At 33.2% G+C, this 26,214-nt stretch overlaps 4 protein-coding genes across 24 annotated transcripts in view; 3 read left to right on the top strand and 1 right to left on the bottom strand.

Moving 5' to 3' along the window:
- The window catches only part of LOC123220648, a 67,420-nt gene extending 59,170 nt beyond the window's left edge, over window positions 1-8,250 (top strand). Inside the window, exon 2 of the mRNA XM_044643209.1 lies at window positions 7,937-8,250. Coding sequence (XP_044499144.1) covers window positions 7,937-8,177 — 241 coding nt within the window. The 3' untranslated portion in view covers window positions 8,178-8,250. The remainder of the gene's footprint in view (window positions 1-7,936) is intronic.
- LOC123220657 (protein ALTERED SEED GERMINATION 2-like) overlaps window positions 1-26,214 on the bottom strand; it is an 89,906-nt gene that overhangs the window by 20,763 nt on the left and 42,929 nt on the right. The gene's annotated exons all lie outside the window — the stretch shown is intronic.
- Window positions 1-26,214, top strand: part of LOC123220605 (putative disease resistance RPP13-like protein 1) — a 95,521-nt gene that overhangs the window by 30,813 nt on the left and 38,494 nt on the right. For 3 of the 19 annotated variants that reach the window (XM_044643015.1, XM_044643001.1, XM_044642984.1), the window contains 5 exons: window positions 24,912-24,984; window positions 25,085-25,204; window positions 25,311-25,444; window positions 25,559-25,634; window positions 25,723-26,046. The gene's annotated coding sequence lies outside the window, so the exon portion shown is untranslated. Of the gene's footprint in view, window positions 1-22,418; window positions 22,480-22,570; window positions 23,402-23,512; window positions 23,651-24,150; window positions 24,985-25,084; window positions 25,205-25,310; window positions 25,445-25,558; window positions 25,635-25,722; window positions 26,047-26,214 lie in introns of those variants that run through there. The other 16 variants (XM_044643019.1, XM_044643021.1, XM_044643025.1 and 13 more) reach the window with 16 other exon arrangements.
- LOC123220850 (putative disease resistance RPP13-like protein 1) lies at window positions 16,755-24,479 on the top strand. The gene is made up of 3 exons (XM_044643441.1): window positions 16,755-21,102; window positions 22,829-23,001; window positions 24,192-24,479. The coding sequence occupies exons 1-3, from the start codon at window positions 16,755-16,757 to the stop codon at window positions 24,477-24,479; spliced, it is 4,809 nt and encodes a 1,602-aa protein (XP_044499376.1).

Genomic DNA, 26,214 nt, shown 5'->3' with positions numbered 1-26,214 from the left:
ACTAAACAATGAAGTAACAGAGCCAACTATGAATTCTGGCTATGCAAAAATTGAATTTTAATAGCACTTAAAACTAAACAGCTTTTGGATATTCTGAGTTCGTATAGTCCTCATTGAAAATTGCTTCCAGCCTGTGCTTGAATGTTGTTCACGTAATTGCTTTCTAAAATTCAAGCTTTCCGCATTTGTCATCCTATTTCTCCTCTGCATAGCTTTTACCATAGGATAATTCTGAGTTTATGGTGAATCCAGTTTAGGAGCCAGGGTTGTCCATGTGCTACATTTTGTCGAAATCTAATCTATCACTAGAACCTTCATCTTCCTTTATAACTGCAAATTTGTCCCTTTGAAGATTAGGTGTCTAGTGACAAGTAAGATTCAGAACCAGTTGCTTGTTGATGACTGGAACCACCACCATCGTTATCTGAATCATAGTCCTGTGATTCAGACCTTAAGAGTTCAATAGCAGTCCTTGCTGCCACAGCTGCGTAAGTAGCTGATTCAAAAGCATCTCAAGTAGCTGTAGCTACATCTCTTTATTTCTTTCTTGTTTTCACAGATTCAGATAACGTTTGGTCCACTTTCAAATCTGCAAACAAACTTTGTGTATCAACACCGAGCTTAGCATTATCAAAGGTAGCTGATCTATTAGGCTCTTGTAGCTTTTGTTCCTATAAACATAGAAAATAATTATCCAGCGATGAAACATTAACAAGCAGTTTAGAATGTTCAAGTATGCAAGTTTACAAACATCTTCCTCCAAATGAAGAGTGACACAAATTTCAATAGAAGTCTCCTTGAGCACTTTCAATCTCCTCTCCAAGCTAGGCCGTTTGAGTCGACAACTTCTGCACAATCTGTAAAAATCCAAAGAACAACCAGGAACATCAGAAAGTTTATTGCCTTAGGATTGACTTCACAGTTGTTTCGCATTTAACAGCACGAGCAGCATATTCTTTCCCAAACCTTATCTTCAACATCTCACGAATTTTCACAGTTGTCAATCTTAAGTGAGATTAGCAGACTCGATTAATTTTGCAGGAAATGATAACTCTTATGCAGAAACCATATGATAATTGTTCATATTACCAAATAAAGTAAAGCAAACATCAAGTAATTTCATAGAGGTATTTCATCAAACACCTTGCAACACAACAATTTAAAATATAATATTATGATATGATACAACCCAATACATACAAGTTTTCTCTCCTTGATTAAACCTTCGATCAGAGTACATATGACATCAATACCCAACAAAACATCAGATAGATAAAAAGATAACTCTCACATACCTTCTTACATAAACGAGAATTACCCATAAAAACAAATGAAAATATTTTAGAATCTTTAATTTTCTTTTGCTTTCTCACGTTTTCTTTATATCCAAACAAATAATAACCGTAAGCGAAAACAATGTGAAAGATTGGTGTTACCGTGAATGCAACTGGTTTCAAAGCTTCTGTTAAATGGAAGATGGTAGTGGTGCTAATAGAGGGAAGCCGACAGTAATGGTAGTAGACGAAAACCAACAGTGGTGGAAGAGGAAGACAGAGAAATTTCAATGGCGGTGTTTCAATCTAGGAAAGAAAGAGAATATTGATTGATTGGTAGATTTTTTCTGATGTTTAGACTGACGTGGCGTCTGATGATGTGGCAGATGAAAAGGCACCTGCCACATCAGTCGGTGAATCGTGTTCCTATATTCTGCCGGTCCCTAGAGCATTACTCAATTATCAAAGGCTCGCTGTATAATATTTGAACTGTTACTAGCGTTAGTAACAATTATTAAGATTGAATTTGATATCAATTAAGTTCAAAATAAGAGTTAATTTGATATCGATTCGAACTTAAAGGAGACGAGTTGGAATATTTTTAATTCAAGTTTAATTTGATTTATAAAATTAAAGTTTAAATTCAATTAGAATATAATCTAATTTTGGGTTTGATTCAAATCATTTAAATTTTGAATATTTTAATTATTTAAAACTCATTGTTTAAGAAAATAAGAATTGTTTATCAAACACTATCTATTTAAGCTAAAACTTGGTTTATTTAATTCAAAACTATGCATTAAACTTGAGATAGTTCAAATCAAATGATATCTAGCTCTAACATTAACCCTTTTAAAGTATTATTTAAATATTTTCTCAAAATTTAATGGCATCATTTTTTTTTCTCTTATCAAATCTCAAATAATTATTTAATTAAAAGTTTTTGAAACAATTCAGTATACCTAAATTATTTTTCATTTATTATAAATTTTAATTAATATATGAATGATGAGATAAGTCTATATTATATATTTTAAGTAAAAATAAATTTAAATTAAGTTTGATGTTTGATTTGAATAAGTCAAATTTAAGTTAAAATAATTTCAACTTATCGAGCTTAAGATTAATGTCTTTGAATTTTTTTTTTCCCTTTGAGGACTCTTCTTTTTCTCTAGTAATTTTTGTTCTTCATTTACAGTTCTCTTTCTTTTATATTACCATTTTGTTCTTTGAGATCATTGTTTGTCAATTCTAGCAAATTAAGTTTAAGTTAATTATTATATGTTTGAGTCAAGCTTAAATTAACTCTAGTTAATTCAACTTTGCTTCGAATTCACTCTTACTTGTAAGAATGGCCCACAATGAGGAAGAAACATTTTGAAAAGAGCATAAACTCTACTTAAGCAAAGTTAAAATAATTATCATATATATATATATATATATATTATCATGCAGTAGAGACATGTCGAAGTGTATTAACTTCATTGTTATGCTTCATTTGATCACATCATATCACATTAATGTTTATAAATTACTTTGAACCTGTTGTTTGTATTTTTGGCACTATGGATGGTGAAGAGTAATGCTATGTGTAGACTTTTTGTACAAACTTGTTCATTCATGTAGTTGTAACGCATCAAAATTTTTCTAAACTTTATTGTTATATGCAAGCATGTTATTTCACATCAATTTGTAAGAGAGCTTGTATGTATAGCTACATTTTGTATGGACGTTGACGATGGTTCGACAACTTAAATTCTTGGGTTGTGTATTGTTAGTTGGTGATAGTGATAGAGTTTGATTGTCTCTGGTTGTATGTTTGGTGATCAGCTTTGGATGTTTACGTGATAAGGAATGTCAACTTATTTAATATATCAGTTCTTGTAATGTTTCACTTAGGATTTTTGAGTTGATATCTTGACTATATAAATAATGTGATAGTGTATTGTTTTGAATTTCTCTATTTGGGTGACAGTAAAAAAGATAGCAACCACTGGTGCAGAAATGGTGACTCTTCACTGCGTGCTTCAACCACGATGGAAAAGATGAAAAACCTTATATTTAATACTTCTCTTTTTGTATGAGCTATCACTAGTGGAGAATTAACACATCAGTACTTGCAAAGGTTGGGTATTGCACCTTCTAAGATTAAAGATTGAGAAATCATTTATTCTCAATATGAATTAATATTTTGTATAGTTCAACTCTCATGCCAAATTCAATGTTTGCTCTTAATTTATATGAACCCATATTCTTTCAACATGTATTTTGTTTTTGTGTCAATTCTTAATTAAGTATATTCATTTCATTTCTCTTAGCACACACTTTAAATAAGTCTTTCTAGTGGTTCAATTGACGTGTTATTTTTTTGAATGGGGAACTATAATCAGTGATTCATTTATTCCATGATTGGTGCTTGTCAAAAGACCATTTTCCTTCTCTCAACTTTTCACATAGATTCTACTCTCTTATTCTCCTTATATGTTTCTGATTATTATTTTTCTTTCATTTCTCACTAAAATTTTATTTCAACGTATTGTTTTTCAGTCATATTTCATCATCCGAATAACAGATGTCTTATTTGTTTTTTATACATTGTTTAGAGTTGTATAGTACATCTCATTTTTTTCATATATTATACTATAAATAGGAGAGATGATGCTTAGTTTGCAGCACTCGAGAGGTCTTGCATTCTCATGACTTGGAGTGATCATGGTGCTATATGCCTTGAGGTATGCCAAATGTTAAAGTTTTATAGCTATTTTTATTCTAATTCTCTTGGTGCTTCAATTAATTCCAAAACATATAACTACTTAGGATTCTCTCTTTCCTTATTTGATTCATATAAGGTAGCTGAAAATAAAGAAATAGAAGAGCATTAATTTAAAAAAGGTTTTTACTATAAATCCTTCTTTCAAGAATGAACCGTTTTCAACTTGTTTACATTGGCAATTATTAGAGGGTTGAAACTCTCACTCCCAAGGGCCAAAACAAAAAAAAGGTCCACAACAGCAGCACCAGGTTCACCATGCTGAAAAGAAACTTATGTTATTTCAATTTAATTTGTCAACAAGGAAGCAAATTTTTACATGTCTAGGAACTAAATTATAAGCAGTGGCCCTGTAAAAGATCCACAAGAATACTTGACCACTTTAATGTGCACAGCCTCAGAAGCAATCAACTCAAGATAAAACTTGACAAATTCTGAAACATTGAATGAAATTCAATTTATTCCCAACATATTATTTACACCAAACACATTTTAATAAACTTTATATTCACCACTAATTAGTTCATGCATAAGATGTCGTTTAGAAAATAACTCACAATCTCAAGACCAAGTTCCATTTTTCCAGAACCTAGACGATATGATGAAACCTGCCCAGGCAGTGTACAAACAGATAAGGCAACACCCATTGTCCCAACCATTTCACATGCATGAAACCCACATTTTTTAAGCATCTCCTACAGTATATCGCCAGGAGCTGTGATGCTATATAGAAAATTTCTTTGAAGCAGATGAAACATACATGATGTGTTTTGAGAGCATAACAACTCAACAAATCAGTAAACTGGGTGAATATTCTCACCAATTTGAGATTTCTTATGAAACTGACATATATTCTCTAATTTATTTGTCTCTATATTTGAGGTGATCAAAACAAAAGTGTACATAACGAAGAAGGTATTTTAGATCGTTTTGTTCCAGGACAGCATAATGCACTATAGCATTTGTCCTAGTTTAACGTCTCCCAGGAACATCAACATTCCTTTTATCCATATGATCACCAGAAAAAACAAAACCACGAGGCACACCTACACCATGTAAAGATGATAAAAAGATAAAAGACAAAATTAGCTACAACACAAGTAAATGAAATTTTCTATTGCATAAGTTTGATAATGCAAAGGTTTAGAGACATTAAAGAATTAAACCCTGTAGGTAGAATAATGAAACCATGAGAATCAAATAAAATGCCTTACCTAATACATCAAGACATACTTATAACATGTCAAGCTAATACTTGGATATTTAGGTTTTTTAATATTATTTGACGAATAATTTCCAACTAATTAATGAAAAAGAAACCAGTCGATTTCATGGGATAAACCCAAACTCATAAAATTTAAATCAACCATAATACGAAATAGCTAACGCATGAACTAAAACTTTATGTTGAAAAAAAACACCTTCTCTTAGTAAGACTTTAAAAACATCAAGTGAAAACAGAAACCCCTAATGTACCGTATTAGAGTTTCTGAAAAACAATCCATTCCTGAAAAGCAAAATTTATACTGTCATTGAGTGTACCATATTAGAAAAACAACTAAAAATGAAAAATAAATAAAAATAATAATGTCTAAGATGATAAGGTGGTGTCTTATCTAACAGATTATATGACACATGGTTAGATCATTCTTCTTTAAGCTAAGACAACAAGTATCAAATCTTGAAGCACTTATGCAACTTATAGATACCATATGTTAAAATATATTTTGAATATATTTAGGATATTTTCCTATTTTAGAATATTTTTCTATTGTTGGTTTTTTTTTTTTTTTTTTGTATATGATTTACTTCTTTGTAGAATCATTACACCCTGTGTATAAATTTAATCATGAATCAATGTACAATACACATAAATTTATGCAATTCAATTATTTACACAGTAACAGAGCCAATATCTCTTTTCTGCAATCTATTTGTTTAAACCTGTCTTTTCTGCCCCAAACCAAGGTTTAATATTTTTTCAGCACGTGCCCTATACTTTTGAGACCTTGCCTTCTCACCCCATATTAAAGAAAAAAGACCTTTCATTCTTCCCAGCCCTTAGTGGTTTTCCGTCGACATCCCCTCTCTTTTCCGACGACAGACCGGTCTCCTCTTAGAATTGTTTTGGGCCTTGGAGATTGGGTTGCATTGATTTTCCATTTGGTTGCTTGGATTACGTGATGTGGTTTGAATTGACCGATTTATTCACTTTTTGTGATAAACTTTTTGGATTGGGCCACTGCTTTAGCTTTGGATCATTATCTATTTTTTTGAGCTTTGCGTGGCATATTTTGGGCTTTTTATTGGACCGTGTTGGATTGTTTTGGCTTGCTGTTGTATACTGGATTATTAAATTGTGTTAAGCTTACGTTACTATTATGTCTTGGTAATTTTAAAGTTGGCATATAAGTTGACATTACTTGGAGTTACTTATTTTATGGAAAGATAGAAATCTCACACCTTACTAGTCATATAGTTTAGTTTAGTTCAGATATGTATAATAAAAGATTGTGGTATATTAGTTAATTTCTTACGTGATCAGTGAAATACATCATATACACACCTTCGATAGGGGCCACCTTAGGGTAGTAATATAGATAATTGTCTCTTAACTAGGCATATATGGTAAGGGAGATATTACAATTAGTTTTCTTGTGTGATCAATATATCCTAGCTAGTTAACCCAATAGTCCAACTGTTATGTATGCAAGATATAATAATTAATAGATATATGAGATTTCAATTACTTTCACTATGGTACCAGATATATCATGATCAGTTTAAACTTTAGTATACCATGTGGGATGACTTATGTAGTTAAGGTATGAGGGTGCCAAGAATAGATGGATGAACAAAGAAAAGTGCTAGGAAAAATTCGTTTTAACCACATAGAGGCTTAGTGATAGAATTGTTTTTTATACAATTCCAACTTCAATAAAACAAAATTGTCATTTTTATTTTCATATCAATCAAGATCCCTAGTGAGATAAGAGTCTCATCATCATATCATCTTCATGGCACATTCAATAACCACAACAATAACACCCATCTCTTACAAGTCCAAGAGGCTTTTTTCGCGCATTCCATCTTTAAGGTTTCAAGGGATTTGGGCTTGTCATCAACATTCTAAACAAGTTTTGGATGACCATAAACCCATTTATAGACGGTTTGTGTATTAGGGTTTATTATGTGTTTACTTTTATGGCTTCATTGTGTAATAATGTGTGCATGAATATATATATATATATATATATATATATATATATATAGACACACACACACACACTAGGTCTGCAATGTTGGTACAATGAGCATTTTGAAAAGAGCACAAACTAATTACAAATAATGTATTGATTTTCAATATATTATATGTTTTCGATAGGAGATCTTATAGTATTGAAAAAATGATGGAGGGGATAATTAAGTTATTGGAGTTAGGGTTGCATTCAAATCAAATTAAGTCTGAATATGAGTTGACTCAAGTTCAATTTGAATCGATTACGATAAAGTCGAATTAAATTTAAGTTAGTCAAAGATGTCATTAGAAAGTCATTAACAAATTAAATAATATTACCAACCAAACAAAATAAATAATATCACTAGAGGAGGATTCAAGATGAGTTATTGAACTAAAACTTCAGTTATAATTTGGATCTAATCGCACCAAACATCAATTCGATTTGAATTGGCTTAGATCAAATCTATCCATAATTGGAGTAATGCTATCTTTTAATATTTATTTGATATGTCTTCTATTATAGATGATGCATTTTTTTTATATTGTTACCTTCTACTTTTATTTAATCTTTCAATCATCAAATACAAAGGAAAGAAAGGTCATGACTATTGCTGCATATTGTGATATAGCCTTAATTTATCTATGTTGTAGGGATGTGGCATTAGGCTTGGCTGGAGCAGCGTGGTTGAGTATTGGTGGCAGGAATGCGTCTGCTACTGGCCACAGGCCACCATCGCCTCCGAAGGAGGAGAAGAAAGACCCTAATGTGAGTGGTGTCCAAGCAAAAGTACTATCTAGTAAGAAGAGGAAGGAGGCCATGAAACAAGCTATTGCCAAACTAAGAGAGAAAGGCAAGGTTCTAAATGAGCCCGTAAAAGAAAATGGTAAATGAGCCTGTGAAGGAAATTGTAAACGAGCCTTCTGAATAGTCTCTCTTTTAAACTTGGAATTGAGTTGTCATCTCAGGAATTTTTCATCCATATCTCACTAAATTTTGTAAGTATTTGAGAGTGAATTTGAGCTAAGTTGAAGCTAAATAAGCTTTAGCAAACTTGAGCTTGATTCAAATTTAAAATTGTAAACTTGAGTTTGAGTTTTGCTTATTCAAGATGGTAAATAGTATGGTAAGAAAAAGTGAATGACACTAAAATTTGAAAAAAAAATCACTAAAATAGAAAAAATAATTGCCAATAAGAGAAATTCACCCATTAACATCAATTTTGAGTTAAATTTGAGTTTAACGAGTTAAAATTGCTTTAAATCGAGTTTAACATATTCAATCTAAATAAAAAGTTAAAGTCAAACCGATTTGATTGGATTTATCCTTATCTATGGTAATATCTTGAGTAAATTATTATTTCTTATCAAAGGTTTGGGAAAACCAAAAATTTTTATCATTTGAATTCTTAAACGGCAAGCTTTCACACAAATTATAACTTTGATAGAAAAACTAATGATAGAAGGGTATAAAAGTTATTTCAGTTTCCTGAATTTAAAAAAAAAAATGAAAAAAATATAGGGCTGACTTGCATTTAACCTTTTGCAATTGGCCTAAATCACATTCTAAAAAGTAAAATCAAACTAGATTCAACTTAAATTAATCTAGCGCAATTTAATAAAATTGCATCTTGACTGAAGTGATTTAATTAAGTTTAGCCAAATCGCCAACAACCATTTTAAGGGTCAAATTAAAAAATGAAAAAAGTTAGGGTTACAATATAACTTATTTGTGCGACATTATAGAGCAACTTTCCGTCACAAAATTATGTTTTGGGTTACAGATTAAGATTTCAAAGGGTGACAACTTAATTTCTCAAAACGCTGGGTGGGACAAGGAATTTACGCTAATATCTTGAAATGATTTTGAAATGAATTATTTCAAACAAGACCTCAAAGTTATGATTTCTTTACCATGTTTCACTCCCCTGTCCCTGCTACTTGACTTTTCAGCTCTAACAGCTGGAGGCTGCACCGCAGTCGAAAGATTGTTATCAGTTCAGAATTTGAAACCCAATTACAGTTACAAAAAAATCATTAGAAACAGAAGGAAAAAACTAAAAACATTTTTGTTTTCTGAAACGAAAATGATGGCAAAATGCTCTTTTCAATCTACTGACACCCCACTGTTAAAGAGCCTCAATGGGCTTCACCACGTGGCAGAAACGTGCCATTTCAAGGTAAACTCACTTCACCAATTCAATTTCTCAGGGAAATTTCTAATTATTTTTCTTTCAAACGAATGAGATGCAATAGTTTATGCAAAATTTTTTCTTAATTTTTTGTGTGAAATATTTGATAAAGTGGTTGCTTTAACTTTACAGTTATAATTTTTGAGAAATTTCTAATAAATCTCTAGAAGCAAAGTTGGGTTTTTAACTGAAGAGTGTAGTTAGAATTAAGCCAAGTTATGGAGGGTTTCGAATGCAATTTTTGAAAGTTGTTGAATTTAATATATGATGTAGATATCATTGTTTTCCATTGGTGTGTGGGTACTTGTGTTGTTTGTGCTGTTTGTTTGTGTAGGCATGGTTCTTGGATCAATTTGGGGTCCTTCATGATGGAAAATAACCTTATGCTAGTGCAATTTCTACATGTATTATTCATATGTGAGTTTTAGCATTTGAGTGTTCTTGCTTTAGGATGACATCGATATTTGGAAGAGTAATGCTACTCTCTCTCTCTCTCTCTCTCTCTCTCTCTCTCTCTCTCTCTCTCTCTCTCTCTCTCTCTCTATATATATATATATATATATATATATATATATATATATATATAAAAGTGATTATTGTGCAGTAGAGACATGTCGAAGTGTATTAGCTTCATTGTTATGCCTCATCCGATCACATCATATCGCATTAGTTTTTATAAATTACTTTGAACCTGTTGTTTGTATTTTTGCACTATGGATAGTGAAGAGTAATGCTATGTGTAGACTTTTTGTACAAACTTCTTCGTTCATGCAAATGAGCAATCATGCAGTAGTGATGCATCGAAATTTTTCTAAGCTTTGTTGTTATGCACAAGCATGTTATTTCACATCAATTTGTAGGAGAGCTTGTATATATGGCTACATTTTGTATGGATACTAATGATGGTCTGACAACTTAAATTCTTGGGTTATGTATTGTTAGGTGGTGATAGTGATATAGTTTGATTGTCTCTGGTTGTATGTTTGGTAATTAGCTTTAGATGTGTACGTTATAAGGAATGTCAACTTATTTTAATATCAATTCTTGGAATGTTTCACTTAAAATTTTTGGGTTGATATCTTGACTATATAAATGATGTGATAGTGTATTGTTTTGAATTTTTCTTTTTGGGTGACAGTAGAAAAGATAGCAACCATTGGTGTAGAAATGGTGATCACAAGTAACTTTTCACGGTGTGCTTCAACCACAATGGAGAAGATGAAGAGCCTTGGATTTAATACATTTTTCTTTGCAAGAGCTATCACTAGTGGAGAATTAACACATCAGCACTTGTAAAGGTTGGGTATTGCAGCTTCTAAGATTAAAGATTAAGAAATCATTTATTCTCAATATGAATTAATATTTTGTATAGTTCAATTCTCATGCCAAATTCAATGTTTGCTCTTAGTTTATATGACCCCATATTCTTTCAACATGTATTTTGTTTTTGTGTCAATTCTTAATTGAGTGTATTCATTTCATTTCTCTTAGCACACACTTTAAATCAACCTTCCAGGTGGTTTAATTGACCTGTTATTTTTTAATGGGAAACTATAATCAGTGATTCATCTATTCCATGATCGGTGCTTGTCAAAAGACCATTTTTCTTCTCTCAACTTTTCATGTTGATAGCTTAGCAAAAAAAAAAATGCTTTTCACATTGATTCTACTCTCTTAACTTGTTCTCCTTATATGTTTCTGATTATTATTATTTTTCATTTCTTACTAAAATTTTATTTCAAGGTTTTGTTTTTCGGTCATATTTCATCCTCCGGATGACATGTGTCTTGTTGGCTTTTTATGCATTGTTTAGAGTTGTATAATAGATCTTTTTTTTTTTCATATATTATACTATAAATAGGAGAGATGATGCTTGGTTTGTAGCACTTGGAAGGTCTTGCATTCACGTGACTTGGTGTGATCATGGTGCTATATGCCATGAGGTATGCTAAGTATTAAAGTTTTATAGCTATTTTTCTTCTAGTTCTCTTAGTGCTTCAATTAATTCCAATGACATGTAACTACCTAGGATTCTCTCTTTCCTTGTTTGATCGATGTAAGGTACTTGAAAATAAAGAAATCCTTGTTTGAAGAATAAACCATTTTCAACTTGTTTAAATTGGCAATTATCAGAGGGTCGAAACTGTCACTCCCAAGGGCAACTAAAAAAAAAAAAAGTGACCTTTTGGGAAATAGGTAAAGTCATGACCTAGTTGTTAAGAACGTGCCTTCAATTTTTAGTGTCTAAGCATATTTAGGTGCTCTACTCATTTATCATAAATATAATCATTGTAGTATTGTAAGATGGTCTCTCCTGTTTTATTTAGTTCATTCAAAATGAGCAAAATTTCTTTATTTGGGTTTTTGTGATTGTTTGTATAACCACTTAATAGTCAATTCAATATGCTCATGCATATCTCAAGCATTTCTTGTTGTAGGGGCTCGGCCTTCAAGTTGTAGAGAATGTAGAAGAAGCTGAGTTTATTTTGGCCCATAGTACTAAAGCTTTGGGGCTCGCTTCAGGAGAGGCACATCCTACTAGTCTTGATGATCTTAAAAAACTATTGGAGCTTTGTGCAGCTAAGAAAATTCTAATGATTGTAGCCAATCTAGATTATGTGACTGTTGAGGCAAGGGTTCTGCGCGTTATGCCCGGTAAATTTTATTCTCTTTAGTACACCACAACATTGTGTAAGGAAAATAGCTTGCTTTGAGATGGCAGCTTTGATGTGTTGTGACATTTTTATACCTGTTGCCAGTGATTTTGTTCACAATTTGGCCTGTTGCGCGGAGCCTAGAATTTCTCTATATATAAATTGCAGATTTTGGAATTTTGTTATCCTACCAATTGAGATGTAAATTTTGCTGATCCTCCTAGGTACGTTGGCATCCAAAAGCTTGGAGGTGAAGTGAGATGGATGGGCAAGCCTGATAAGGTCACTCGATCTCTTAGTCTTGATCTAATTAGAAAAATTGTTCAGTTATTTATGTTTTTTATGCATATCATTGTACGTGTGCAGTTGACTTTGCTTTATCACCTTTGTAATAGTTCATCAGATAATATATAAATCAGCGATGAACATAGTCGGTGTTGATGCTAAACACTCTATTGCTGTGGGCGATTCCCTTCACCATGATATTGAGGGAGCCAATGCAGCTGGAATCTTTTTTTATTTATTATACCTAAATTATTTTTCATTTATTATAAAATTTAATTAATATATGAATGATGTGATAAGTCTATAATATATATTTTAAGTAAAGATAAATTTAAATTAAATTTATTCAAATTAAGTTTGATGTTCGATTTTAATAAGTCAAATTTAAGTTAAAATAATTTCAACTTATCAAGCTTAAGATTAATGTCTTTGAATCTTTTTTTATTCCCTTGAGGATTCTTCTTTTTCTCTAATACTTTTTGTTCTTTATTTACAGTTCTCCTTTTTTTATATTACCATTTTGTTCTTTGAGATCATTGTTTGTCAATTCTAGTAAGTTAAGTTTGAGTTAATTATTGTATATTTGAGTCACGCTTAAATTGACTCTAGTTAATTCAACTTTACTTTGAATTCACTCTTACTTGTAAGAATGACCCACAATGAGGAAGATACATTTTGAAAAGAGCAAATATATATATATATATAAAATGATTATCATGCAGTAGAGACATGTCGAAGTGTATTAACTTCATTGTTATGCTTCATCTGATCACATCATATCACATTAGTTTTTATAAATTACGTTGAACCTGTTGTTTGTATTTTTGGCACTATGGATAGTGAAGAGTAATGCTATGTGTAAATTTTTTGTACAAACTTGTTCATTCATGTAGATGAGCAATCATGCAGTAGTTATGCATCGAAATTTTTCTAAGCTTTATTGTTATGCGCAAGCATGTTATTTCACATCAATTTGTAAGAAAGCTTGTATGTATAGCTATATTTTGTATGGATACTAATGATGGTCCGACAACTTAAATTTTTGGGTTGTGTATTGTTAGGTGTATTCATTTCATTTCTCTTAGCACACACTTTAAATCAGCCTTCCTGGTGGTTCAATGGACACGTTATTTTTGAATGGGGAACTATAATCAGTGATTCATCTATTTCATGATCGGTGCTTATCAAAAGACCATTTTTCTTCTCTCAACTTTTCGCATTGATAGCTTAGCAAAAAAAAAAAAAAACTTTTCACATTGATTCTACTCTCTTAACTTGTTCTCCTTACGTGTTTCTGATTACTATTTTTTTTCATTTCTCACTAAAATTTTATTTCAGGGTATTGTTTTTCATTTATATTTCATCCTCTGGATGACATGTGTCTTGTTGGCTTTTTCTACATTGTTTAGAGTTGTATAGTACATCTCATTTTTTTCTCATATATTATACTATAAATAGGAGAGACGATGCTTGGTTTGCAACACTCGGAAGGTCATGCATTCATGTGACTTGGTGTGATTGTGGTGCTATATGCTGTGAGGTATGCTAAGTATTGGAGTTTTATAGCTATTTTTCTTCTAATTCTCTTGGTGCTTCAATTAATTCCAATGACATGCAACTACCTAGGATTCTCTCTTTTCTTGTTTGATCGATGTAAGGTACTTGAAAATAAAGAAATCGAGGAGCATTAATTTAAGAAAGGTTCTTACTATAAATCCTTGTTTAAAGAATAAACCATTTTCAACTTGTTTAAATTGGCAATTATCAGAGGGTTGAAACCGTCACTCGCAAAGGCAACCAAAATAAAAAAAAGTGACCTTTTGGGAAATAGGTAAAGTCGTGACCTGGTTGTTAAGAATGTGCCTCCAATTTTGAGTGTCTAAACATATTTAGGTGCTCTACTCATTTATCATAAATATAATCATTGTAGTATTGTAAGATGGTCTCCCCTGTTTTATTTAGTTCATTCAAAATGAGCAAAATTTCTTTATTTGGGTTTTTGTGATTGTTTGTATATCCACTTAATAGTCAATTCAATATGCTCATACATATCTCAATCATTTCTTGCTGTAGGGGCTTGGCCTTCAAGTTGTAGAGGATGTAGAAGAAGCTGAGTTTATTTTGGACCATAGTACTAAAGCTTTGGGGCTCCCTTCAGGAGACACACATCCTACTAGTCTTGATGATCTTGAAAAAATATTGGAGCTTTGTGCAGCTAAGAAAATTCTAATGATTGTAGCCAATCTAGATTATGTGACTGTTGAGGCAAGGGCTCTGCATGTTATGCCCGGTAAATTCTATTCTCTTTAGTACACCGCGACATTGTGTAAGGAAAATAGCTTGCCCTGAGATGGCAGCTTTGACTGTGTTGTGACATTTTTATACCTGTTGCCGGTGATTTTGTTCACAATTTGGCCTGTTGTACAGAACCAGGAATTTCTCTATATATAAATTGCAGATTTTGGAATTTTGTTATCCTACCAATTGAGATGTAAATTTTGTTGATCCTTCTAGGTACGTTGGCATCCAAAAGCTTGGAGGTGAAGTGAGATGGATGGGCAAGCCTGATAAGGTCACTGGATCTCTTAGTTTTGATCTAATTAGAAAAATTGTTCAGTTATTTATGTTTTTTATGCGTATCATTGTACGTGCACAGTTGACTTTGCTTTATCACCTTTGTAATAATTCATCAGATAATATATAAATCAGCGATGAACATAGTCGGTGTTGATGCTAAACACTCTATTGCTGTGGACGATTCCCTTCACCATGATATTAAGGGAGCCAATGCAGCTGAAATCCAATCAGTATTTACCACTGGAGGTATCCATACAAATGAACTTGGACTAAGCAGTTTTGGAGAAGTTTCAGATTTGTCTTCTGTCCAAACTCTTTCATCGAAATTTGATGCACATCCATCATATGTGTTACCAGCATTCATATGGTAAGATCAAATCAAGGTAAGTACTGGGTAAAATAATCTCAAGTCCTTAACAAATCAATTGAACAGTCTCAAGTCCTAAGTAATTTCTTTAAAGAATGTTCTCAAAGTTGCTTTTGTTGGGCCTAAAACATTTCATACTTTTTCTTTGTTTTGCAGGTAGTGTAGCCACTTAGTTGGAAAGTGAAATTCATTAAGACTGATGTCGTAGAGATTTGTAGAAAATATAAAGACAATCAACGCCACAAGCCACTAGATCATTGCTTCTTCTTAAAGTTGGGGCTTCTTCATGTTGCCATGGTACCATGAACTAATTGTGATGACGAGGAATATTTGCACTGGTGGGGAAAAATTGCAGGCTTCTCTGTTTATAATGTTGTTTGACTCATGAATGGTGTTTGGAAATTATGAGGACTTGTTTAATAATTGAAAAAAAAAGACTGCAGAAGAAAATTTCATATTTTGGAACTTGTGTGTAAATAAAGTGGGAGAGAGATAAGGGTGTAAAACAGTTTTGCGTTTGGGTTAGGGTTTAATGCGAGTGCCTTAGACTTTGTATTATTATTTCCATTTTTGTCATTTGACTTATCTCCCGTGGATGTAGGCACAAATTTTCTGAACCGCGTAAATTAGGTGTTCTTGTGTGTGTGATTGTCTTATGGCTTTCTTTCACTAATCTTATATACTTCTTTTAACCAATAAAAGCTCAGGCTAATTAGGCAGAAAAAGGTTTGATAATAAACATGTTAAAGCACTGCCTGTTTGTTATTAAGCCACCACCATTTCAATGATGCTGAAGCTTTGGGTAGTGACAAGCCTTAATTGCAAACATTCATTAACCTCTAATAAGTTAACCCTTTTGTTAAAATTGGAAACAAGCCTATATAGCACAGCCAGAAATGGCTTAATTGAGAAAGGGAAAATTCTCAGTGAAATCTTATAAACAGAGAGCGAGCAGAGAATCTCCTTTGCTTTGTACAATTTAAAAGCAGAGGAGTGGTATATAAGAAGACTGTCCTTTCCATGTAAAATATATACAGACTGAATTATGAAGAATGATTAAGGATGAAGAAACCAAAATGGCTGAGGAAAGACACAAAGAATGATTCTCTATTCATTTTTATTTTATACAAGGCATGGCCTGTAGACGACAGGAGGAGGCAAGTAAAAGTAGAGTTGGCATCACAATCAAACAACCCAAAGTTGATGATCATGAAAGATTCCTTTCCTTCTTTATCTCAAGAATAAGTAAGGTATTTATCTAAGAATGACTTGTGACTCAAACATTCTTTTATTTTGAGCACTCTTAAAACACAAAATTAACAAGTTTCTCTTTCTTTCTCACATTCTTCTCTTCTTGTTACAATCTTAAATCTTTCCTTATTTCCAACAATCGAACCATGGAAGTCGTTCTTGAGCCGGTCGTCTCCGAACTCGTTAAGGGGTTGTTTAAGATATTGGGGTCCAATGAAGTGCGGGACTTTGCCCGGCAACTTGTCGGAGGGGTAGATTCAGAGATCAAAAAGCTGGAGAACAAGTTGCAGATGGTTGAAGACCTTCTTCGCAATGCAGAAGACAGGCAGCTGATGGATAAACGAGTCAAAGAGTGGCTTGACAATCTTCAACATTGGGCTTATGATGCTGAGGACTTACTGGATGAGTTGGCCTACGAAGCTTTGCGACACCAGGCTAGTTCCAGCAGAGGATTTAGCTGCCTCCCTGCTTGTTTCCCCAGTCGTTCGTTTGCTTTCAAGATGGGATCAAAGGTCAAAGAAATCAATAGCCGGTTGGAACAACTCTGTGGGAAAAGATCAGAAGAACTTAAGTTGCTGGAGCTTTCTGGACTGCCACCAACTAACGTCTCTGCACCGCAAAAACCAGAGGAAACTTCAAGCGTCCCACCTGAACAAGTTGTTTATGGCAGAAATGAAGATGAAGCCGAACTATTGAAAATGGTGAAAAGCGGTACCAACTTTCAAGTGATAGCAGTTGTCGGCATGGGAGGGATCGGCAAAACGACAATTGCTCGGGTTGTGTACAACCACAAGGAGTTGGAAGATTTCAAGTTTGAGAAAAAAGCGTGGGTGTGTGTTTCAACCACAACCACCTTTGACGTTCTCAAAATCTCAAAGGAACTTCTTCAGCAAGTCTCATCCTTTGATCCAAATAATTATAATTTGAATGAAGTGCAAGTTAAGTTGAAAGAGGCAGTAAGTGGAAAGCAATTCTTGATAGTATTAGACGATATTTGGAAGGTGGAGTACAAGAATTGGGAACAGCTCATGTCTCCTTTCACAGCTGGTGCACCTGGAAGCACAGTGATTGTGACAACACGCGATACAGATGTTGCACAAAAAATAAGATGCTCTCATACTCATCGATTAGGGCTTTTATCTGACGAAGCTTGTAAGTCCTTGTTTGAGGAGCATGCATTTGGGACTGGTGCAGCTGCTGTTCCTAATCAAATTTCGGATTCAATTTACAAGAGAGTTGTTGAAAGGTGTGGCAGGCTACCACTGGCAGCAAAGACCCTCGGTGGTCTTCTACGCTTTGAGCAGAGCGGCACATGGGAAAATATATTGGAAAGCAAAATATGGAGTACATCTGATGAAAGGAATCACATTCTCCCAGCATTAAAGCTAAGCTATCATTATCTTCCTCCGAATCTAAAAAGATGTTTTGGCTATTGCGCAATTTTTCCTCAGGATTACGAATTTGAGGAGAAGGAACTTGCACTTTTATGGATTGCGGAAGGTTTTGTTCAACCATCAAATAAGCAACTGGATGAGGCAAGTGTGTGTCTTCATAAATTATGTTCAAGGTCGCTTTTCCAACAATTGAGTAGTAATAGTTCTAAATATGTTATGCATGATCTTATTCATGATCTTGCTCAATTGGTTTTTAAAGGAATCAATTTTAGATATGAGAAAAATATTGTTGAACTACCAGAAAATTTGGAAAAGGTTCATCATGTCAGTTATGATTTTGATTTTTTTCTTGGAAAAAATAAATTTAAAGCCTTGGAAAAAGCAAAAAGTCTAAGAACATTTTTGAGCATGGAACATGAATATAGAGGTTGTATTAGTGCTACAATTATTTTTGATTTGATGCCGAAGTTAGAAATGTTGAGAGTACTATCTTTTGAAGGATACAACATCATCTATTTACCTAATTCAATTGGAGGTATGATACATTTAAGGTATCTCAACTTCTCTAATACTTTGATAAGAAGTTTGCCTAAGTCAATAAGTCAATTATTTAACTTGCAAACTTTGTTATTGAAAGATTGTTTTTATCTCATGAAATTACCTTCCAACATGAGATATTTGACCAATCTATGTCATCTTGATATAAGTGGCCAAAATTCATTGCAAGAGATGCCATATGGAATGAAAGAGTTGAAAAATCTTCAAATTTTGTCAAATTTTGTTGTGGGCAAGAACACAGGTTCTAATTTAGAAGATTTGAAGAGCTTAAGTTTTCTTCAAGGAAAGCTTCACATTTCAAAATTAAAGAATGTGATAGATCCAAATCAAATACAGGGGCAAATACTAAGTAGTACGAACAACCTAAAAGTGTTGTTACTAGAATGGGAATATGAAGAAAACTCAAAAGTGGATGTAGAAATGAAGCTACTTGACAAGCTAAAGCCTCCTAGCAATTTAAAAGAACTCACAATTAGAGGCTATGGTGGTGAAAGTTTTCCATCTTGGTTAGGAGATTGGTCATGGCTCTCTAATTTGGTGGTTCTTAAATTACAAGAATGTAAGAGGTGCACATCTTTGCCTTCACTTAAAATGTTGAGCTCACTTGAAGACTTAACCATTAAAGAGATGACAAGGCTAAAAAGAATAGATTTTCAAACACCTTTCAAGTCATTAGAATTTCTTCATTTTGAGGATTTGGAAGAATTGGAGCATTGGGACTGCTCGAGAGGAAATGAAATTTTCCCTAAGCTGCGTGTGCTTTCTATTAAAAGATGTCTCCAACTTATTGGAAAAGTACCTGATCGTCTTTCTTCATTGGAAAAATTTGTCATTAACTATTGTCCAAAGTTGGTGGTCTCATTCTCAAATTATCCAGTACATTGCAAATTAGAAATTGATGATTGTGAAGGAATGGTGTGTAATGATGGTTCGATTGATTTTAAGTTTTTGGATTCTAAACATCTTGCAAATATTTCGGTGGTTAAAGAAAAATTAAAGAAAGGTTCTCAAAGAGTAGATCTTTTGGAGATTGTTCGTGATGAAGAGATTATGAAATCATGGCAAAATTTAGAAAACACAAATTTTCTTTCCAATATAAATTCTCTTAAGATTACTGAGTGCCAGAATCTAAGATATATTAGAAGGGGCATGCTACCTTTATCTCTAAAATCGCTGCAAATTTACTATTGTGAATTGCTGGAATTTTTGGAGGATTTAAGTGTTTCTCTTCTTGAACGCTTACGGATTATTGGGTGTGAATCTCTCAAGTGCATATCATTAGATGGTCCATTACCTGAGACACTCAACCAACTAGATGTTAATAGTTGCAAAGTGCTGGAAACATTATCATCTAGTAGAAATGAGTACCTCCCTGAGGCACTTACATCCATCGATATCTGGTTTTGTCCAGAGCTAAAGTCAATTGCTGAGTCCTTTGATAATAACACGTGTCTTAAAAATATTACTTTAGGGGATTGTGAAAATCTTGAATCCTTACCTTCAGGTCTACACCATCTTCCTTGCCTTGAGTATATTAAAATAGATAGATGTCCAAAATTGTCGGTGAGAGAAGGTGTTCCCACCAGCCTTAGACAACTCTTAATTAATGAATGTGAAGATGACAAGGGAATGGGAATGAGAATGAGAATGCTCACCTCTCCAAAAAAGTTAGAAATATCATCCCTCCCACAGCTTAAATCCATCTCAGACCTGACCAACCTTACCGCTCTTGAAAGGTTGGATATCATTTCACTCCCACTGCTTGAATCCATCTCAGACCTGAACAACCTCAACTCTCTAAAGGAGTTGCAAATTGAAGAACTCCCACAGCTTAAATCCATCTCAGACCTCACCAACCTCACCTCTCTAGAATGGTTGCGAATCAAAAATCTCCCACAGCTTGAACTAATTTCAAATCTCAGCGGCCTCACCTCTCTTACAGAGTTGTACATTGAGGAGTGCCAACAGCTCAAATCAATTCCAAGTCTCAGCGGCCTCACCTCTCTTGAACGGTTGAAGATCTATGATCTCCCACAGCATGAATCAATTCCAAGTCTCAGCGGCCTCACCTCTCTTCAAGAGTTGCTGATCCATGATCTCCCACAGCTTGAATCATTTCCAAGTTTCAGCGGCCTCACCTCTCTTGAACGGTTGAAGATCTATGATCTCCCACAGCTTCAATCAATTCCAAGTCTCAGCGGCCTCACCTCTCTTAAAAGGTTGAAAATCGCTAATCTCCCACAGCTTGAATCAATTCCAAGTCTCAGTGGCCTCACCTCTCTTGAAAGGTTGAAAATCGCTAATCTCCCACAGCTTGAATCAATTCCAAGTCTCAGTGGCCTCACCTCTCTTGAAAGGTTGAACATCGCTAATCTCCCACAGCTTGAATCAATCCAAGATCTGAGCAACCTCATCTCTCTTAAATTTTTCAAAATTTCCAATTGCCCAAGAATCAAATTAATTCCAAGTCTGAGCAGTCACACCTCTCATGAAAAATTGAGGATTGTGGATTGCCCAAACCTCAAATCCATTCCCGATCTTGGCAACTTTAAATATTTATCAATTGAGAAATGCCCAAAGCTCAAATCCCTGCAAACCCTGCCATCCTCACTTCAGTCTTTAGAAATTATAAAGTGTCCACTGCTTAAAAGACGATGGAAAAGTGTTAAGGGAAAATATTCCTCAAAGATTGCTCAAATTCCTAAAGTTTACATAGATGGCAAATTCATCTACAATTCAAAGGAGTCACACCTCTAAAATAGTCCAGATGATTATGAGAGCTCTGATTTCTTCTAATTTCATCAAAGGTTTGTAAAATGTCTTGATGGCACCTCTACTATTGTCCAGATGTTTGCTTAATCCAATATCTTTTCTATTTATTTTGAAGTTATTAATCTAATTTGAACTTTGGCAGCTGATGGTCAACAAGAATCTCTCAATTATAGTGTGTCCAGGTAATTCATTTAACTTTAATCAACTTAACATAATACCTTGTATCTCTAATTCTAATCCAACATTTCTAACTTCAAAAATTTATTGGTAACTCAAGAAACTTTCAGCTTAGGAAAATTCCAGTTTTTTGGAATTCTAAATAAAGTAAATTCTTCATGCTCTTGTTTCCTGGGAGGATCTTTCAACAACAGATTTTTATAGCTTATTTAAGGAATCATTGTTTACTTACTCAATGTAAACAACACAATGCAGGACTGCTATGCTTAGATTCAATGTTGTAGAAATCATCAGAAAGGCTTAAAATTTTTATTCTCTAACTTCATGTAAGCATATTAAACATTGTGTTTATATATCTAACATTGTAAAATTACACATTTTCTACCTTAATCTTGGATATATATATATATATATATGGAATCCGCCAATTGATGAGAGCAAAACTTAATAATGGACTTCTATATATCTTGCTGAAGCAGAGCAACTAGTAAATCTTCACCTTATGCAAGGATGTGATAAATTCTTTCTGAATTTCTGTTTCCTCTTATGCAGACACTTATTCTTTCAATTTCTGAGAGGGTCATTGAATACAAGATTAGATGATATTATTGCTTAATTTGTATGAGGTAAGAGATTTGATGCAAATTTGATAATTTTGGCTTTTATTTCTATGCTTATACAATTCAAGGCAACAATTCAGGGCAAAAATGTTTAGGGGCCAGTGTTGAGCTATTTTCATTCTTAAATTAAATAATAGATTTATAAATTGATCTTGTTTGGTTTTAGGCTTGTCAAAACTTCTAACATCTAAACCATTCTACAATTTTTATTTATACTTTTTGTTGCTTAGAAAATAATTCCTTTGCCTCGAGTTTAAACTTCGCTAACTTTTTGTTTTTCTTTTGTTAGATATTTGACTATAACAAAATTATGAGCTATCAACAATATTCTCATATTGAAGTTTACTAAGGTACTTATATGTTTCATGTTAGTCTCATTTCTGGTTGAATTTGAATTTTAATACGTATAATTTAATTCAGTATTTCATCATTTTTTTCCAGCAAGAAGCAAGTAAAAAATATTTCTCTAGTTTCAGAAGTAGAGGATGGCATTTTGATCTTATAAATTGAAAGTGGTTCCTCTGTTTCAAAACTTCTCTACTTTGTCATCTCATAGATTGTCTCAACTTTTGTGGTTCTAAGGTAATCAAAAGTAAGCAATCTCTGCAATTTTTTGATAAAAACATAAGCTAAAGATCCTTGCTACTTTCTTTTCCAAATCTGGGTCTACTATTTTCCTTCTGATTCATTTTTCTTCAGGTACCACTGTCTCCAACTTAGACAAGCAACTGTTAGAACCTAATCCTGGCATGTCTAAGTTTTCCGGAACTAAACTTACTGCATGTCTGCTTGCTGAAATTCCAATACTGAGATTGTATCTTCTAGCTGTTGCAACGGTTAATCAAGCAGCATTTTTCCTGCTTGTGTGTATGGTATTTTTATTGTTATGTCATTGTTTTTGTTTATGGCAATGACATATTGTGAAATGCATCATTATTAATCTATGGTTTACACTTTATAGCTCATTTAAGGAATCATTATTTACTTTCTCTTTGCAAACAACACTATGCAGGATCCGCACACTTAAATTAACATTGCAGAGATTGTTGTAGGGCTTAAAGTTTTCCTCCTCCAACTTCATATAAGCATATTTAAACTTTCAACAAGATCAAAAGTTATTTCTGCTTCACACATCTAATTGCATATTATGTACCCTACTCTTGCATTTGGACATGGAGTCCACCAAATGTTGAGCAAAACGAAGTAATGGACCTCTATATATCCTGCTAAAGTAGTATGACCAGTCAATGCTCATATAACAAAGCTCATGAGGTATTCTTTCTCGATCCTTTAGTGTAGTCTTATTCGTATATGTTCCCACCATCATTACACTTTAATTTCAGGAAAGTATGTCACCTTAATTTGAATGTTTTAATGTTCAAGGCGAATATTGAAAGAATTTCGAGATGAAATCGACACAACTTTAAGAGAGCTCCGTGTCACCTTTGATAAGAGACTCGAATAAGAAGTTCAACTTATGACATTTTTACAATAGCTTGTGATCAATCAATTTCTATTGTGGTAAGACATTTCCAACCTCGATAACATATTCTTATACATTTTTGAGATATTTGAAATAATGAAAGATTCATGTCTTTTCTACAGAAACTGTAAGAGTAAAAATTTCTAGTATCACATACTACAAACTTTGGAGATCAGGAGGTGTTCTGCATATATAATTTACTATAAAAGAATTGCTAGATCTGATAAGTACCAGCCCTTATTAGACCAACTAAACAGTCTCACATTCCTTAAGTAAGTTCATAATAAGATTTCTCTCAAAGGCATGTGATATTGATACTTGTCCTTGTTACTCGACAAGTTGTTGAAATAAAGAAAAGGAAAGATAGGACAAAAAATCTTCTGAAGCAAATAGATGAGGTTAAAGAACATTACATCACTTCAGAAATTTGTAATATTGATCTTCAGGACAACTTGTTGAAATTGTACTCTTGTATCGTTTGTTTCATGTATTTCTACAACACTGTCAATTTCATGATTCATTTTTCTTGGTTTTGCAGGTGATCTAGTAGCAGAGTTTGAAAGTTAAGTACACAAACAGCAACACGGCTACAGAAATGGAGCAATTTGCTTTCTGCTTGGAGGTTTGAAGCCTTGTTTTGTGTGGATGTTGGTTCTTCCTCTCCACATGTTAGAAGACTTTGCTGCTACATCCAGGTTTATGGCTTTCTTGGAGCAAGATGATTACTTTCCCTACTGTTCCTTCACGAATGTGTCTGAATTTATGGCTGCCTTTTCACTTCTGGAGGAATTTTCTGCTGCTGAACTTGTAGTTCTTGTTGGTTTGCTCTTAGCTGGTGCCATGACTAAGCAAGATGATGTTGGTTAATTTCCTCTACAATTCTGGTCCAGCTACAATCAGTTTGCAGTTTCTTTTTCTCGCTGTGCGATATTATTTTTTGCCTTTCAGTTTGGATGGTCTCTACTGCTGTTTTGTGTTTGAAGTTGACTGCCTGGTGCCGAGGTGTCTTTCTGTTTTCATAAATTTATTGGTAACCGAAGAAACTTTTTCAGCTTAGGAAAATTCCAATATTTGAGATTCTAAATAAAGTAAATTCTTCATTTCTTGTTTCATTTTTCAATTCCTGAGAGAACCTTTCAACAACTGATTAGATAATCTTATGATTTGTCTTTTTTGTGAGTTTTGAATTCAGGGGAGGAACATTTAGAGGCAGAAGTTGAAATATTTTCCATCTAATTGATTTGAAGCTTATCTTGTGCAATTTAGGTTTTCTTACACAATATAGACAACACAATGCAGGACCCCTATATGCGTGGATTCAGTGTTGCAAGAATCATTGGAAAGGCTTAAAATTTTCCTTCTCTAACTTCATGTAAGCATATTCAACACTGTCTGCTTTATTGCGACACTGTCTCCTTTATTGCGCTTTTATTCTAGAAAAACATGTCTCCTTTATTTGAATGTTTTACCAGTCAAGGTGAATCTTAAAATAATTTCGAGATGAATTCCACACAACTACAAGAGAGTTACGTGTCACTTTGAATGAAAGGCTCAAATAAGATATTCAGCTTATGACATTTCTGCAATAACTTGTGAGTAATCAGTTTCTATGGTGGTAAGACATTTCCAACTTTGATAACAAATTCTTATACATTTTTAGATCTTTGAAATGATCACAAGTTTACGTATTTTCTGCAGAAACTACGAGTAAAAATCTCTAAAATCACATCTTAAATACTTTGGAGATCAAAAGGTGTTCTGCTTGTATAATTTACAGGATTTGATAAGTTCCAATCCTTACTAACTTAACTAAACAGTCTCATATCCCTTAAGTAAGTTACTAATAAGATTGCTCTCAAAGTCACGTTATTTTCTATTGATTAGCCTATTTGCAACGCAAATATTGATATTTGTCTCTTGTTACTTGACAACTTGTTGAAATAAAGAAAAGGGAAGACAAGGCAAGAAATCTCTTGAAGCAAATTGATGAGATTAAAACACATTACATTGCTTCAAATATTTGTAAGTCACAATTGTACTCTTGTATCATTTGTCTCATGTATTTCTATAGCTGTGTCAATTTCGTGTTTCATTTTTCTTGGTTTTGTAGGTGATATGGTTACAGGGTTTGAAAGTTAAGAACACAAACAACAGCACGAGTGCAAAAAAGGGAGAAAATATAAAGAGTTTTGAAGAATAAACCACTAGATCATTGCTTCACAAACTTAGGCCTCACCGTGTACCTATGACATCGTAAACTTAATGTGATGATTAGAGGAATGTGATGCTGGTAGTGCAACAATGTAGGTAAAGGAAATCTACTGAGGCAGCATGACATCAGTTCCAATTGTGATAAGACATTTCCAAATGAATAAAAATTCTTGTAAATTTTAAGATTTTTATGATGATAACAAAGCTTATATCTCTTCTACAAGATCAAAGAAAGCCCAAAAAAAAAAAAAAAAAAAAAAAAAAAAAACAAACACTCTAAAATCTCATCTCTTGAACTTGTGGAGATTAAAAAGTGTTATCCACTTGTACATTTTGTCAGAGAAGGTTTGTTGGATATGATAATCCCAAGTTCTTACTAGATAATTTCTTA

Source organism: Mangifera indica, chromosome 7, assembly GCF_011075055.1.
Source record: "Mangifera indica cultivar Alphonso chromosome 7, CATAS_Mindica_2.1, whole genome shotgun sequence".
Taxonomy (NCBI): Eukaryota; Viridiplantae; Streptophyta; class Magnoliopsida; order Sapindales; family Anacardiaceae; genus Mangifera; species Mangifera indica.
Note: the sequence above shows the minus strand (reverse complement) of the source record. Positions and strands in the feature narration are given on the sequence as shown.

Coding starts and splice junctions, on each gene's coding strand:
- LOC123220850 (XM_044643441.1), top strand. CDS start 16,755: ATGGAAGTCGTTCTTGAGCCGGTCGTCTCCGAACTCGTTAAGGGGTTG. Junction 21,103..22,828: donor CAAATCCATTCCCGATCTTG/GCAACTTTAAAT, acceptor ATTTTTCTTCAG/GTACCACTGTCTCCAACTTA. Junction 23,002..24,191: donor TTTTCCTGCTTGTGTGTATG/GTATTTTTATTG, acceptor GTACACAAACAG/CAACACGGCTACAGAAATGG.